Genomic DNA, 18,264 nt, shown 5'->3' with positions numbered 1-18,264 from the left:
GTGTTCCTCTCGTGGCCTGACCCGCAAGGGTATGAGTATTGCATCTCTTCCAGTTCTGAAAGAGACTTTATGTACAGAGAGACATCCATATACAATGTATGCTCCCTTTGAATTCCTCTGAATACACTGCCATGTGTATTTTTGTTTTATCTTTTTGTTTAGTTTACTAGGAAGGGGGAGGGAAGTAGTGGGGGGAGGGTGTACTATGGGGAGAATATGTGAGTTACATTAGGTTGTTAGACTTGGTAATACATGGCGATGAATCTGTGTAGAGGAATATCATGAGAAACAGAGGAATGCTGAATACTGATATAGATAGCTTCAGGATGACTTATTGCGGTCTTTTTGATTGAAATGTATTGCAATCTATTGTGTTAGAAAACAAAATAAAAAGATATTTAACAAAATTAATGAAGCAGTACTTTTCAAAGTCCCAACAAAATTCCCCTTTACGGACTGATCTAGAACTTGTGCAGAGTACCACAGAGAGGCTTCATTGACTTCAAATGCCATGGCTGGTGAAGGGACCACCGGCTAAATGACACAGTTGGGATGACTCTTTCTTTGATTCCACACAAAACGAGAAATATTTACGATGTTGTTCATGCGTACAACAGTAAACCAGAATGGACTACAAAGTCAATAGCATTCTTCACTAACTCTGAAGATTGTAAAGATGCTTTCAGCATACTATTTAGCAAGTGGCGAGGATCTCCTACATGGAAGGCCTTCAGCTCAGGTATCGATTTTGAAATGTCATGAAACAACTTTTTCATATATGTAGCTGAATCACTCAAATACAAACAATATCACTCCAACCTTTGTTAAACTTGGTAAGAACTTTTTGCAACAGCATTCCAAGTGACACTGTGTTCCATGTTATCCAAACGTCTGGTGTCATATTTTCACCACTATCCCAGATATCTGGTGACAACACTCTTTTCACATATACCTGTCACTACACCTTGCATTGAAATTTTAAAGCATGGGCTGTTTGGCAATTCACCTACTATCAATTCTGACTCGCAAGAAAAGGTGACTGATGTATCAAAGGATTTCACCGATTCTCTGTGGGTAAATGTGATATTGGGAAAGATTCTTATGAAACCAGCCTTTTTATCTATCAGTGAAAGACTCAAACATAACCAAAATATCAAATATGATTTTGATGTTTCCTGGTTCTCTACAGTTCATAAAATTATTAAATAAGACATAACGTTGCTTCTAATCACTTCATCTTAAGGCCAAAGACCACAAAACTGATTAAAGCAAAAGGAAGAAGAAACAATATTTTAGTGACATCCCTAAATAACAAAACTCAAGCAGAATAATGTCAGCCAAGTCTTTCTTGCTACTACCTTGTATAACAAAGTTACAGTGTATTGGCCCCTTCAGGAAGCAAATAACAAGCATTTACAATGCAATAGGGCTCGCAGCATTAAAGTTTTAGTTATTGGCATTGTGTATGACAATGCGTTGCATAAAATGTTTACCAAACTTTGAATTGGTGAGCAGTGAGAGTGTGTGCAAGAGTATGCTGTTCTTGAAAGAAGTGTGGTAGAGAGTGCAGGAATTTGGGTAACCTGAGCCATGTGGATGATGCACCTCATGCACGGGGCTGATGCAGTTATTATTCACACAGCTCTAAAGCGCTGTATTCACCCCTCCAAGCGCCTGGAAGCGCTTTATTTCACCTAGCGCATGGGAGCGCTCTACTGGCTAGAGCCGGTGCCCACCCGGCGTCTTCTTTGCTTTAAATTGCCGTCTTTGGTCCCTGGAAGGTGCCCACCCATCCAGGGACCCTGTGCCTCCCAGCGGCTGCCACGCCGCATACGTGGGTGTATTTTATTTAATTCCTGGGAGCCAACCCCGAGATTGTCCCCGCCGCCGCCCGGCCCGCAGTAGGAAGTCAGGCAGGCCGGGGGCGGGGCCGAGGGACAACAGGAACTCCCCGAACTTCCTCCAGGGGAGAGGAGCCCCGCCCGCTGCACCAGAGCAGCTACCGGAGGAAGAGAGAGTCTCGCCGGTGCAAGAAGCCAGTTGACGGCCTCAAGCCGCAACAGGAGTCCCGGTGAGTGCGAGCATCAGGAGGGGGGTCCCAAGTGTGATGTGTGTGCCCGTGTGAAGACCTTTCTAAGAAACAGTCCCAAGGTTGTATTTCAAGGGGTCCCAAGTTAGCGCATGCGTGTGTGTTAGAGCAGCTTTCCAGGAGACAGGAGCTGGCTACAGCGAGCGCGTTCTCGTGCGCGTGGCCCGCACAAATCGCCTTCTGGCAGAGAAAATGCACGCGGCCAGGTGCTGTCTCCTGGAAAGCTGAGCCGGTAACAATAGGGTCTCTGGCGAGACCGCGCTTCGCGCGGTTAACGCCACGAGCCCTAAAAATGACTCTTTCACTCTCCATTTCCTTTCTTTGAATGGCATTTAGTTTGTAGTTGTGCAGGTGTTTATCAGTGTTCATATGGTTACACTAAGGAGGGCAGTTTCAATTTCAGTGTTTTTTCTTCCAGTTATTATAGGTTTAAATAAAAAACAGAATAGCCTAGAAATATAGATATATCTTGAAATTGGAAAGGATGTGGCATAACTGCCAGACCTGCCGGCTTTGAGTTGAGGAAACAGGTGCGAGTGTCGGCATCAGCTCAACATCCTGTGATCCTGGGCAAATTACTCCCTGTGCCTTCAAAAATAAATGTGTCATTGTATAATGTAACTGGTGCTCATGTGAAGTGCCTCACTACTTTGTGTCCAGTCTGGGCTATATAAAACTGCAAAAAGAAACAAGGCCTAGCATTACTTTTCAGCACATGTATTCTCATACAGTGGCAGCAAAAATAATTGGCAACGGTAAGGAATAAGCAGAGTGGAGTCGCAGGGGCTTCAGGAACCCGTGAAAAAAACAAAACAACAAAGCTGCGTTAACAACTAAATGGTCTTTTAAAGACCTGTGAAATTCTCAGATGAGGTGTCAGCCACTGTCCAGCCAGCCCACAGCAGCTCATGAACTGTACACAAGTTCAGGAAACTACCTCAGCCTGGGCTAAGACACATGATGGGGTAGGGATGGATAATGGGGAGAATAAAGCTCTCTCAGCCCTTTGGGAGTTGTGAGCCTGACTATACTTGTTTATCTCATGAAATGTCATTTTTGTTTCGGTATGTTTTTCAAAGTTGTTTAGGTGAGTGATTCTGCTCCCATTGGCCTCCTCAAAACAATGTTCACAAATACGCTGCTGTGTTTGAGCACGGTATAACAACTGCTAGGACAACAGCATCTACTCACAGCTCAACTTTCTATCCACGTTGCTGCTTCACTAAAGAAGGAGGGAAGAAAGCAACATTCAAACTATTAATTCTGACCATTGTTTCACTTATTAAGCATGGGCAATAACAGCACAAGTCTGTAATCGAAAGTAGTAACTTCCTCAACAATTCACCTACAACACAAAGAGTACACATACCTCGTCCACGTGAAGCAAGAGCTTGACATATTCTGATTAGAGAAAGTTCCAGTAGGACATTTTTCACAAATTGTGTTACCTCTTTCGGTACCTGTGGAACAAGAAGTGTGTATGAAATATTTCTGGACGTTTTGATTCATTGAGTACATTGATAAAAAAAACAAGCTTTAGCAAAGCAAATAACTCTGACTTCAGGTCAATCACAAGTATACACATGCACATGGTGTTCTTCCATAATTTTGTGTCAAAAATATCATCCTATATTGTTGCAGTAATCTTATGAAGTTATAAATATCAAGTGATACTATATCACCGGTACAAATATATTTTTTCTTTATTTTTTTAAATATCATTGTAACTAATATTGATTGTTTTAATATCATAGATAATATTGTTTTTACTATGATTATTTAAAAAATATATATTATTGTATTTTTTCGTTTTAATGTGTGTATGCATTGTATTTTGTAAGTTAATAATTTTGTTGTGGGATTTAGGGTTTGTGGTGGAAAAGGGTGTTTATGGCAATTTTAACATTTTTGAGTGCTCTGTTTTAAAAATGCTTACAAATATTTTTACGAAATGTATTAAATATATATCATGTTAATATACTTTTTTAATTAAAAATACACTTGAATTTTTTTTTTAATTTATGTATACCGTTTTACAAATCCTAAAGTAATTTATAAAAGTTTAAGAAATATCTGAATTTAGTCATTTGCTTGTTTTGTATTTATTGTAATTTAATGGATTATTTTATATTTAATTAGATTGTTATACGTTTTTAATTATAAGTTTTGATTTCTTATTTAAATGTATTTTAATTATAATTATTTTAAGCTGGGATTGTTATTGTGGTATTGTTTTACAAATACAAATTTTGCAAATATTGATTTGCATTTATTCATTTTAAATAAATATTGTAACTACGTTTTTTGTTAAATGTAAAGAATCTTGGTAAGGAAATCTTACCCTGTTATCTGCTCATAGCGTGTCGTGCTGTAGATTTGTATGCTCGGCCTACTCTTGCAATCTAGCGTTCTTTGGATTTAAGAACTTCCAAAATAATGGACAGAGGAGCAAGCTTATTTTTAGACTTATTAGACACTTATGCTTTTAGCTGCAGTATTCCATCCAAGATGTCTGACATGTAGGAAACTTGCACATCTTGTGTCTGAGGTTTTAGTTCTGGGGCAGCGGGGACACTTATATCCTAACAGGTGTATACATGCGGAGGGCTATATAACAACCAGTGTTTTTGCGAGCATCAACCTTTTGCCAGTATCATTTGAAATTAAGCTGCCATACTGGTGAATGCAAGTGGATGGTGTGCCTTAATCCAGAGCAGCGCAATTTTCGCTTTGCATTTAATATGGTTCAAACAGGATGTAGGAGCTAGATAGAGAAAGCTTCCCTCACATAAAGGTTGGGGATGGTAGATTAAGTCCCACTTCAATTACAAAAATTTTCCTGAGGGGATACTGGAAGTCAGGCAGAAAAACGCGTTACAGAGCTTGGGTGTCAGGATGAATTACAGTTTAATTTTATGGGATGTTTTAGGGATCTGATGGTAATGTTGCCAGCCTATTGAGAATCAAGAGTAGTTGGCATCTTCAAGTGGTGGATGACATACTAAAGATAAAAGATAGTTAATAGGGACTTCTTGATCCCAAAGATGTAATTGCCTTATTGTTTTTAACCTTGAATGTTTTGGTCTGTGTAGGGGAGGGGCTTTATATATTGGTTTATGCTCCCTCCATGGTGAATTGGCTATGATGATTATCCCATTTTTTGGCATCCTGTCCTATGAGATGAAGGGTATATAATTTCCCTGCAAAACCTTTAAGGTGAGAATAAGAAAATACTTTTTAGCCATGAGGTGTGATAAATAATAGGGGATGCTAAGCAGTCTAACTTCATGTTCCTAGGCTCTCAAAGCAATCTAAGGATATTGGAACTACAGATAGGTGATTGAATTGCTGCTCTAGACAACATTTGGAAAAGAACAGTGGGCCCAAATAGAACCTGGGTCTGGCTTATTACTCATACAATAGGTGAGAGAGTTGGACTGAGTGCTTGCCTGTAAAGTGAGCAAAATGTATCAAGAGAATGCTGCATGTTTAGTGAGACATTTGGCAAGGTATCGGAAGGCCACGAGTTGTTGGAGGGATATATATGGTTTTGTTCAATATATTGTTACATTTAAATACAAGTCTGTGTATATTGTTTTATAGCAATGTGGTATGTCTTACTGTAATTTTTTTGATCTGTTTATTATTTTAGCAATAAAACATTACAAACAATGTCAACCACTTTCATAGCACAGAAGTTCTTAGAATCATTACAAAAGAGGCAACAAAGATCCCATGATAGCAAATAATCTTACACATTGAGCTTGTATGCATGGATGTACATATAAATTCCACGTTATGTACTATTACTTCCAGACTGGTGACATATACAATGCTGACATTTGGTAGGATGTTAGAAATCAATGAATTTACAAAACAAACTAATTAACCTCAGGCCTAACAGTACTCAAGACTCCTCTCCAGCGACAAGTATCACATACATCTGCCTTATTACCTGACCAACATGTCCAAGTTATAGCATTCTTCTGTTCATATGTTATTACATGTACCGCTCAGGGCAGTGTACATTTGATCACCCCACGCCACTGTTCGCCAGCTTCACCCACTGCGAAATACTTGGTTCCAAGTCAGGGTATGAATTAGCTTGAAGCGCTACTAGAATCGAGTTCCAACTATCTGTGATAGGAAATGTGCGTAGTCCCAAGATGTCCTCCCTTCGAAGAGATACCCCCTCAGCCAGTTGAGGACAGAGCGGGACCGGGTCAGCAATGGCGGTGGGTCTTGAGATTTCCAACATTTTGTTATGAGTCTTTTGGCCACTACCAGACCTAGAGCTAAAAACCTACCAGTGGCTGTATGTTTTTTATCTCTTGGAAATGATCCAAACCCACTTATTTCCCAAGTATTTTAGAGGTGTCTGCCTGTACAGTCAGATGGATGTATGTTAGGAAATACTCACCGATGCGGTCCCATGGGCCGAAATCCCTCATGAGCGGACTCCCGATACCGACAAGGAGACTCCCAATCCGGATCCATTTCGTCTTTTCCTCTCCCTACAGAGAGCTGGGAGGCAGGACCCGGAAGAGGACGGCAGCAACCCCAGAAGTGGTCAAAGGAGACCAATGAAATCGGCGATCTGCAAGGACAGGGACGGGCATCCAGACGAAGCAGGAGAGCGGGAGAAGACGTCGGAAGGAGCTGCGAAGGAAGAGAAACCGTGCGGAGGAGACTGCGTGGAGAAGCCCAGGAGCAGAGAGACCCAGGACGAAGAACCGGACGAGCCCTGGAGTGAGGAGTGGTGGATCCCACCGGAGGACGCTGAAGAGCGGCCGCGGACTCAGGAGAGTTTGCGGCAGGGGCCGGTGAGTTAGGGGTTACCACGAGGACTGGAGGGTGGGGGGAAGGCACCGGAGGGTGGCGGGAGGAGTGCAAAGTAAGTGACAGTATGACAGCATTTTCTGTTGAATATTACCTCCGCTGTATGCCTGACCCGTGATAGTCTTGAACCAGTTATTTGATTCACGTACCCTAAATACTGTGTTGACCTAGTGTAAAGGCATTTCATTAAGACGTGGGCTCCTCACTGGATTCCTGGTTATCCCTTGACTCCTGTCCCCTCCCTTGATTCCTTACCCTCACTGGTTCCTTACTGTGTCATAATCACTGACTTCACGCCCAATTTGCCTAGTATTGAACACAACCAAGGTGCGGTGACGGGTTAAAACTCCCCTGATATAGATAACTAGTGTTCTGACGGCTCCTTCTCTTTCCTCTTTTATGAGCCTCCGGGGAACACCCTTCGACTCCGAAGACGGGGAGCCTGAACCATCGCCCTCTGCACCCTTGTATAAGGAAGAAGACCCACCGGAAGAGGACTATTGTGACGCCCGGACATCTGTGTTACCTGACCCTACTCTTGTTCAAAATAAAACTTTGCCTGTTCGCAAACTCATCCAGCCTCCTTGCCTGTATATTAGACCCGCACTCCCACAAGTGGTGTCAGAAGTGGGATCGAAAGGCGCTATGGAGGCCGCTCTAGCAAAAATGGCGGAAAACCAAGAACATCTGGGGAAAGTTATGGAGCGTTTCCTGACCGTAGTGGAAGAAGACCGAGGCAAAATACAACAAGTACTTTCTGGACAAGGACAAACCCATGATGCCGCCATGAATAAATTGACAGAGGCTTTAGGACAGCAGAGAGGCCCCACAACTCGACCCTCAGTGGTGTTACAGAGATATGTGAGTGGCGAAGATCCGGATTATTTCTTCAACAATTTTGAACGGATGGCAGCGGCAGCATCATGGCCCGTCGACAAATGGGGGCAATATTTAGGTCCTCTATTATCCGGAGACTTACAGGCAGCATACCAAGCGGCGACAGTACAAGCAGGTGTTACCTATCCTGACATTATGAGATGTATTATGGAACGCCTAGGGGTTGATGATGAATCATATCGACAAAAGCTTCGACAAATGAAAGAAGGACCACAAGAGACACCCAGAGCTTTGTATTTCCGGGTTAAGGAAAAGGCAGATCGATGGTTAAGACCAGCCACAACTGATAAAGACGGGATTATGGCCAAAATCTATTTGGAACAATACCTGACCTCCTTACATCCCCCTATTCAAAAGTGGGTACGCCAACAAGCCAACCTTACCCTGGAGAGAGCAGTGGAGATAGCTAGTGCCTATAGCCGAGCACAGGACCTACAGAGAGGTAAAGAGGACTTCCCTGGAAGAACAGGAGGCCAAGTCACTCATCGCCCGCCTCGACCCCCAGTGGTTAAGAAACCAGAGCCAATATCCATCGTACCAGGAACTCCCATCTTTAGAGCCCCGATGGGACCTCAGTGTTTCCAATGTGGAGGTATAGGACACATAGCAAGGTTCTGTCCACAAAAAGAGAAAGAAGAGCCCATGGAAATCGGAGTAGCTCGGAATTATTACTGTTCCTCATCAGAACGAAAACAACCACCCTATCATTGCACTGTATCAGTAAATGGACAACCGGTGACTGCCCTGGCCGACACAGGATGCCTACATAGTGTGGTACGTCCACAGGACCTAGGCCCTAATATTGGTCCCGTTGATGGAGCAGTCGCTATAAGATGTGTTCACGGGGATACTAAACCCTATCCTACCGCTCAAGTAAAGATACAACATGCCGGCGATACCGGCACCACCCTGACCGTTGGTCTGATACCAAGGTTACCGGAACAGGCTATTCTTGGGAATGACTATCCCAAGTTATCACAGCTATTAAAGGACAAACCTGACCAAGCGGACGAATGGTGGGCCAATGCTCCGTTTGCCCAGGAAGAAGGAAAAGAATGGCCCACTGCCAAAGCATGAAAAAGCAAAAGACAAAGGAGAGCAGAGAAAAACCGGACTCAAAGTTTATTGCCGGTGTTTCACGACGAGAATCCATGGGAGGCTGACAGAAGCTTTCATGCAGCCCAACATGAAGATCCTGCACTACAGGAAGCCTGGAGTCGTGCATTACAAGATGAAGACCCCCAGCATGTAGGTCCTTATTTTTTTACGAGGTACAGCTTGTTATATCGGAAGGGAAGTCCTAACCAAAAAGCTCAACTATTGGTTCCAGGTCCTTTCAGGGAGAAAGTATTGTATCTAGCCCACAGCCATCTCCTTGGGGGTCATTTCGGGGCAGAGAAAACCGAGAAACAGATCTTAGAACTCTTCTATTGGCCTGGTATATACCAACAGGTTAAGAGGTATTGTAGGGAGTGTCCCGTTTGTCAGCGGAATAGCAGATACCATCCACCACGAGTTCCCCTTTGACCACTTCCAATCATTGACGAACCTTTTCAGAGAGTAGGGATGGATATAATAGGGCCTCTATTACCCTCACGTAGTGGCTGTCGATATGTACTCGTACTGGTAGATTACGCCACAAGGTTTCCAGAGGCCATACCCCTACGAAGACCGGATGCATCTAACATCGCTAAAGCCATGATCAGGGTCTTTTCTAGAGTAGGTTTTCTGAAAGAAATCTTGTCTGACCAAGGGACACCCTTTGTGTCTCGTTTAATGAAACAGGTCTGTACTCAGTTAGGAGTTAAACAAATCCGTACCTCGGCTTATCATCCACAAACGGATGGATTAGTCGAGCGGTACAACGCCACCATAAAAATCACACTAAAAAAACTCCTGGCTTTAGAGTCCAGAAAGTGGGAAGACATGCTACCACTGGCTCTATTCGCCATTAGGTGCAAGGAACAGAAAAGCACGGGGTATTCTCCGTTTGAGTTGTTGTACGGTCATAAACCGCGTACTTTGTTAGAAATGGCACAAGAAAGATGGGAGACTGAACCCCATGACACTAAACCCATTACTGAATATGTGTCGAATCTGCGTACACACCTAGATCAAATCCGGACCATTGTCAGAAACAACTTAGAAGAAGCACAAGAAGCCCAAAAGAAACAGTACGATAAAGGGACAAAAGAAAGGTCTTTCAAGGTAGGAGAATCAGTACTACTTATGATGTCCTCCTCAGATCATAAGTTGTTAGGACAGTGGCAAGGCCCATATACTATACTTGACCAGGTTACTCCTGTGACCTATCGACTTGAGTTAGATCCAGTGAAGCATACATCCCAGGTATATCATGTTAACTTACTAAAGATATTGGAAGGCCCTGTTTCAACCAATGTAAACATGGCCCAAAGAGAGTCAACCCCATTTGACCAGTGTGTAGACCCTGAGTTACCTGAGGCTCTGCAAGAAGGCCTGTCACAGGTTTTGAGACCTATACAAGATACCTTTTCCACCAAACCTGGTAGAACCACGTTTATGGAATATGCGATAAAGACTACTCCCGGGAAGAAGGTGAGACTTCGACCTTATCGCATTCCTGAAGCTCGGACCATCCGGGAAGAAGTCCAAAAAATGTTGCAGATGGACATTATAGAGCCCTCTATAAGCGAGTGGAATTCGCCAATAGTATTGGTTCCCAAACCAGACGGGTCGGTGCGCTTTCAGGGAAGTCAATAAGATATCAGAGTTCGACACCTACCCCCTTCCACGGGTTGATGAAATGGTGGAAAGAATAGGACAAGCCAAATATATTAGTACACTCGATTTGTGTAAGGGATACTGGCAAATTCCCCTAAGACCCGAAGATAGAGAAAAAACAGCGTTTTCCACTCCGGATGGGCTATACCAGTTTAAGGTTTTACCCTTTGGCTTACATGGAGCTCTGGCAACTTTCCAGAGAGCCATGAATATCATCTTACGGCCCCATGAGACATATGCTGGTGCTTATATTGACGACATAGTCATATATAGCGAGACCTGGGAACAACATCTTTGTCATCTTTTTAATGTGGTACAAGCTCTAGGACAACACGGCTTAAGGATAAATCCTGCGAAAAGCCATCTAGCCGCTCAAACTGTCAAATACTTGGGCTATTTGTTAGGGGATGGAGTAATCAGACCACAGGCTTCCAAATTGACAGCCATTTCACAGATTCCTTTACCCCGTACTAAAAAGGACTTACGAGCCTGAGGAAAATGAAATTTTGCCTGACCAGGATGCCCCCTACGTATACCCTATGTTACATGTGTGTGCATGTCATCCATGCATATTTCCTTGTAGTGGCCTGAATCACTAGGCCTCTGCATTCATGTCCTGCATTAGAAATGCCAGTCATCAAAGTCTCCCAAACGTTAAGGTAGCATAAGGCCCATGTATTTGCATTTCATGACTCCTGACACACTGAAAGCCGCAAGAAGCCCAGCAAGAGGCCTGCCAAGACAGTATTATGAATAACAGTTATCTGTTGCTTTACAGAATCACATTACAGTCTGGTTAAGAAGGTACACAGAACCCATCTGCATAGATAGGGCCCAGCCATTCTGTCTCTGTTTAAGTGGATTACAGTGCTTGCATCCATAGAAGAGCTCACAGCCCTCATGCAATGAACGAATAATCAGATAATACATCCCCTGACTCTAGATATCAGTTGTACTAGATGTGCTGGTCGCCTTGACACAAGAGATCTCTCTACTAGGTTGAAAGTCAGCTTCCTCCCAGTTACACGTCAATTGCACGCCATGCTCAAAGTTGCACAATTAGGGCATAGTTCCAGCTAGCTATCCAAACTCCTCCTCTAAGTACCCACCCACCTATGACACCTACCTATCACCTACCTATGACTCATCAAAGTGTACACCCACATGTTCTTATCTCTTTCTTTTTTCTGCTCTGCCTCGAGCGTTCCTTCCTACGTCCTATGTACAAGATAAAATGTATATAACCCATGTTCAGTAAATAATTGTTAGAAGACTCTTCCTGAACCTCTGGGTGATGGAACATATTCTCCCTTTGACTCGAGTTATTGGAATAAAGCCCATTTTAACTTGGACACCACGGATCCTGTCTCTCATTTGATGCATGATACTTTGTTAATGCCTAGAAATTCTGCCAGGGTAATATTTTATTTACCACATAATTTGGCGCCCTTACAGGGACATATCCCTTTCTTCACTCGCCGGAGTTGTGGGTCTAGTCTTTGCCCCCTTCTACAGCCGTGACGGACTTCAAAGTGCGCACGCCATCGGGATTTCCCGCTACTCCCTCAGGCCCAGGAGGAGGACGGACTGCGACCAGGCATCCATGCGAGGCGGTGAGGAACGCGGATCGTCTCAACCAGAGCCCAGCCCGTGAGAGAGCAAGGTCCGAGGTCTCCAGAGGTCCACCTGTTCCAAGACGCAAGCGTAGTCAAGTCAAGTTTCCGAGGCCTTCAAGTTTCAAGTCCTGCTTCCCGGTGAGTACCACTATGGGGAATGCATCAAGTTTCAAGACGGGCCCACTGTAAAAGGTGGGAACGGTAAAGACGTGTCTCATTTTTTGGGACCGGTATGGTTGTACTGTATTCCAGTGCACAAAGTTTATTGTTTTCAAGTACATGTTTTATTCCATGTATCAGGTTAGACTGTGTCTGTTTTAGTGTTGTAATGTTTCTTGTATGAATGATTGTTGATTGTTTCAGTCTATTCTTGTGTATTGTGTTTTCATTGTATTGATTTCAAACATGCCACTGTTTTTAAAATTACGTCAGATAGGGATCAGGAAAGGTATACTAGAAGAGTCAGTTAACATCCCGCCAAGAGATACACCTGGTCATGATATGTATAAAAGAAGTCAAGACCCTCTCAGAATGACGCTATTGAGTTATGGCGCAAAGAGTCACATAGGAGAACAGAGAAAGAATTCAACAAAGTAGAGAGAAATAAACTAGCAGAGGAAAAAGCCAAAGAAAAAGAATAACGTCCTCTCAGAAGAACTAGCTAGAGTTAGAGTTAGAGCTATAAGTTTACTGTGGAGTTCCTTGTAAATAGCGCCTTGTAAATATGCCTTGTGAATAGCGTGTCATTTTTGTGACATGTTGAGTTTCTTGTAGATATGGCTTGTGAATAGCGCCATGTGGTTATGTTTTGTGCAGAGCTTGTTATCATTACGTTAGTCAGGAGAGAGCTGGATCTCTTTCAAGTGCTTAGAGAAAACGTTTTGAAGATGTGCGTACGTGTTATGTGATAACGTGGAGAGATGAGTTCATGACTTTCCCATGTACTGCAGTCATTGAGGAATGATTGTGCTTCAGCTGCCAAAGAGTTAATATCTTGTATTGAGAAGGCAGAATTTGTTTTAACATGCTGTTTAACAAAGTGTTGAGGGATTTTGGCGTTTTTTGGTGTTTGCGGGGGGCGTGTTTTTGAGCGGAAATTCGTACCCGTTCCAGTGGAGGGATTTGGTTGCTTTTTGGTGAGGATTTAGGGAATAGCTTGGACTACTGTGATGCGAAATTTGAAAGGGATCCGAGCTGTGGAAGTGGTGGAATAAGCAGAATATTTTTCCCAATGCTCCCACTCACTTAGGAAAGTGGCTATTTGTAAATTAATGAACATGGCCCTTTTTGATAGCTATAATACACTACCATCTTAATGCATTGCTATGTGTCCCCTACATTAGTTAAATTTGCATTTAGTTTCAAGGCTCACCTATGTACTTTGACAGGCTGCTGATAGAAAGGTAATATCTTGCACGGTAAAAGCAGTGTTCATTAAACAAGACTTGGAAAATAGAATTTATTATGTCTGATTCAGAGGTCAGTTAGGCTGCAATGCTTACACAGATGGTTTCAGATAAACTTTTAGTGGAGAAGCTTCAATTGATGTATGCAGAGAACAGTCCCAACCCAACAGTCCATGATAATTCGTTTTTTTTCTCAAATGCAAAATGCATAGCCTTGTGTGCAGAAGCAAACTGTCCCTTTTTGTGTGTTAATTTACCTGCTAAACAAATGCCCATGTTTCAAATGTCTTGCCTTCTAGCTGACTTAGTTAGACAAAAGTGTTTATTTGAAAGTGGAGCTTTTAAGTAGCAGTACAGAATTATTTTAAAGTGCTAGCATGTCACTTAGTTACAGAAAATATGTCCTTATTAATTACTGATTTTAGAATGCTTTTTATCACGTTTTAAATTTACTTCAGTTAGTTAGAGAATAATGGTTCTGGCCTGGGGGATCAGATATGTTTTGAATTACAGAGAATGTGTTTTTTGACCTTGAAGGTCCTGGCTTCCAGTATATGTTTATGTAAAGGGAGGGTTTTTCCTCTTGCCGTGCCTGTCTTGTTATTATTGGCCATAACCCAATTCTTTCCGCGATCCCTTTGTTTATGTAAAGGGAGGGCTACTGCTCCGACTTACACTAGCTTCCTTCGAATGTGGAGGGAGGAGGCTTGCAGCTCACTCCTTAAGAAACTTGGCAGACGCTTGACTCTTTCAATGAGCTCAGCGTTGGCAGCGACCCAATTTTAGGGAAGAAGAGACGAGTGAGAGGCTTGTCTCCTATTTGTTATGCTTGACACTGAGCCAGCTCCTGGCTCTGAGGGGAGGGGTAGGTGAGCAAGGAGTGAGTTCGTAGCGAAGTTACCTCCCCAGCCCCTCTGACTTGTGTACAAAAAATTGTTCTTCCTTACAGTCAACACTAAAAGCTTCATTGACTTCAGATAAATTCACGCTTGCAAATTAATATGTTTTTCCCTCAGTAGTGTAAACAGCATACTTGGCAGGAGTCTTGCTCTTGCAATGAGTTCAGCATTTGGCAGTCATTCAATTTTAGGTCACAGTGAAGCCGGCTTGGTGTTGATTCAAAACTCTGAGCGCGGACATCTTTCAAAAGGGAGGGGCTGTTTCTCACAGAGGTGAGGAGTAGCTAGGCTCCAGCCCATCTGTCTATGCTAGAATAATTTGGATTTTATTCAAATACACTTAGAGAACATATTGTAGGTAGTATGGTCATACTGTTCCCAAGATTTAGAGTAGGATTTTTTTATACTGCAGAGCTTTTGGATAGAGGTTTCCCCAAAATAAGAATTGTGCTTTTGAATTGAAATTTTTTTTATTTATTTATTTATTTTTATATAATTCATTTTTGCTAGATTGATGACAGTGAGCCCTAGCATTTACAGTCAGACACTAAAGAAACGGCTAGGCAGTATTCACATGCCTGCCAACACACACTGATTCAGTACGTAGACGACATCCTGATTACAGCACGATCAGACACAGAATGCGAAAATGCATCACTGACAGTTCTACATTTTCTGGCTGACAAGGGGCACAAGGCCCCGATGCAATTCTGTGAAAAGCAAGTGGTGTTATAGGACACTTGCTTTCCAAGGAGGGTGGACAGCTAACACAAGATCACATACAGCTCATTACTAACCTTTCACAGCCCAGGACACAAAAGGAAGTACGTGCCTTTATTGGCCTCACTTCTTACTGGTAGGCAATGGATTCCCCAGTATGCGTATCTAGCCAACCACTCATACAGCTAACTACACGGGAGGCAGCCACTCTGACTGTACTCCCTAGGACACAAGAACACACCTTGGCATTTGAGGAATTAATAAGAGCATTATATCACGCGCCATAGTTTTATTTATTTTTACATTTGACTGTAGCGAGACTGACAGGATATGAACTGACATTATTTCAGCCACACATAGAGATCAGACGTTGTAACATTCTGAATCCTGCAACACTTTTGCCCTCAAGTACAGTAAATACACCACCACATGACTGTGTGGAAGTTATGAATATAGTGACAAGACCAAAACAAGACCTGACAGATATTGTACGCTCTATGTAGATGGATCATGCATGAGAACGAGTGCAGGAGACTAGTAGCAGCGTATGCCGTGACCACAGAAGTCATAGAGACACAGAAAATAGACACACTGTCAGCACAAGCAGCAGAGCTCATTGCTCTGACACAAGCCTGCATAAGAGCTAAGCACTTGAAAGTGAACATTTATACAGACTCACAATATGCTTATGATTTTGGGGTCCTGTGGCAAGAGAGAGGTATTTTGACCTCCCATGGGACCAAGATTCAGCACGGCCAGCTTATTCAGGCCCTGTTAGAAGCCATACATTTACCTACAGCCATTTCTATCCTGAAGTGCAAAGCTCACACCAAAGTTACAGACACCATTTCCCAGAGTAATGACCTGGCAGACCGAACAGCTAAACTTACAGCACAGACACCAACAGACACGACAAAGACAGAGGTACCGTTACTGACAAAAAGTATGACAGTCAGGGATCCTACACATGATGTACTCGACATACAGACACATGCCACAACAGATGAGATAAAGAATTGGACTGAACAAGGAGGGGTCCAGACTGACCAAGGTTGGATGACTAAGGGAAAAAGTACATGGTCTCTTTCAGATTCTATGGTACAAATAATCATAAACACAACACATAGTCCCGCACGCTTAAGAGAAAAAGCAATGTTAGACAGCTTACAGAATATGCGAACATGTATGATCTGTTGTCAGTTCAATCCAGGTAAAGGCATTCCGGTGGATCAAGGCGGATTTCATCCTCCTGACCACCCTTTTGAAGTTCTCCAGATGGATTATATCCAAATGGACAGATGTAGAGGTTACAAATATGTCTTAGTAGTTATGTGTGCACTATCTAGATGGACAGAAGCATATCCAGTTCCAGATTACACTGCTGTGACAACAGCCAGGCAATTGGTGCACGAGTTCTTCCCCAGATATTGCCCCGTGTCATCTATTCAGATAACAGTCAGCCATTCTCCTCTGAATTAATGAAACAAGTGTCTCTTCTGTTAGGATATACCTGGAAGTTCCATTGTGTCCGACACCCAGAAGCAGCAGGCCTTGTAGAAAGACATAATCAGACAATTAAGACAAAAGTTGCTGAGATCTGTGCAGAAAAAGGCGTGGATTGGATGGTGGCCTTGCCGGTTGCCCTCTTTTACATGCGTATGGTAGCTCATTCCAGAACAGGCCTATCTCCTTATGAAGTAGTTTTCGGTAGACCGCCAAATATGTGGGGTACGCCTATGCCTAGAAAAATAACTGATGTTGACAGTAACATGCTGACAGATTACCTGGCTTCCTTGATGTCTACACTACTCTCTTGTTGTTCACAGGTTGCTGCCGCCTTCCCTGACAACACCCAGGTCAAGGAACACGCCATTGTCCCCGAGAATTTTGTATGCATCCGGAATTTTGATCGTTCAAGTCCCCTTGAGCCACGTTGGAAGATGCCGAAGTTGGTGGAAGGACGTAAAGGCCGAACTTACCTTCATCACTACAAAAGATACTTCGGACTATTTGGAACTTTGGAACTTTTGCAAAAAATAAAAAAAATAAAACTATAGACAATACAGACTTTGCGCCGCCTTTTGCTAGAAAAGACTCCTCAGCAGGAGTATAAATCCAAATTAAGATCTAGTAAGTCAGACGTAGTTTAATTGTCTAAGTCCACTCGGTGGTGAATCGGTTAGGCTAGATTTCTGACATGTATAAGATCACATATGAGAATAGCAAGAAGAGAGATAAGAAGGAAAAATACTGCAAGAGATTACGCAGTAGATGTATAGTTACCTTGATCATTTTTTTTATTCTGTGCATTGTTATAATCTGTATCAGTTTATTGCTACATGTTTTCTTTCCCGTTTCCTCACATATACATTCTTCCAGTAATAGCACCGCAGAGCACACATTCAGTGACCTGCCACCTCATGAATTATCATATCGACTTGCACTACGTAACAATACATTTATTCGTATGTTACACCATTCTCACCAGACCAGCAATGCAACTGATTGCTGGGTATGTGGCCAACTGCCCCCTTACCAGAAAACGAAGGGAGTCTTGCCCTTCTACCCATTACCGTTCTCACACAATGGTTCGTGTGGAGCATGGTTTGCCTTAATGACCTCAATAGATAGAAAGTACATAGCTTATCCAGGTGGCTGGATATATGGAAACCTGAATAAAGTAATGAATGAAGCATGCTTTCCAGACAAAGACGGATTCCCCCAAAGAAAGGGAACCGATTTAGAGAATGAAGAGTACGAACAGGGAAATGCATCTGTTAATTTTATAATGTTAAATGTTCAGCCCAAGCAAAATACAGGTCCACCGTTTATTTCAGTCCTGCCAGCAAAAGGTGATTTATGTGTTAGTAAGAAAGGCTCAGTACTTATGGACACAGCGAGTGTAACACTGTAGTGGAGTTTAATGATAAAGGACTTTCTTCTTTCAAAACATCACGCCATACCTATTTCATTTGTGGTCAGACAGCCTATGTACATCTGCCCTTAGACTGGGGTGGGACTTGTTATATAGCATT

At 42.8% G+C, this 18,264-nt stretch overlaps 1 protein-coding gene across 3 annotated transcripts in view; it reads right to left on the bottom strand.

Annotated features, from left to right (window-relative positions):
- The window catches only part of TNFRSF14 (TNF receptor superfamily member 14), a 470,620-nt gene that overhangs the window by 143,569 nt on the left and 308,787 nt on the right, over positions 1-18,264 (bottom strand). For all 3 annotated transcript variants that reach the window (XR_013594741.1, XM_078642475.1, XM_078642476.1), the window contains exon 5: positions 3,459-3,549. Coding sequence is in view for 2 of the 3 variants with exons in the window: in XM_078642475.1 (XP_078498601.1) it covers positions 3,459-3,549 (91 nt within the window). In the remaining variant the exon portion in view is untranslated. The remainder of the gene's footprint in view (positions 1-3,458; positions 3,550-18,264) is intronic.

This window comes from Lissotriton helveticus, chromosome 5_1 (genome assembly GCF_964261635.1).
Source record: "Lissotriton helveticus chromosome 5_1, aLisHel1.1, whole genome shotgun sequence".
Taxonomy (NCBI): domain Eukaryota; kingdom Metazoa; phylum Chordata; class Amphibia; order Caudata; family Salamandridae; genus Lissotriton; species Lissotriton helveticus.
This window is presented reverse-complemented; position numbering and strand designations above follow the sequence as displayed.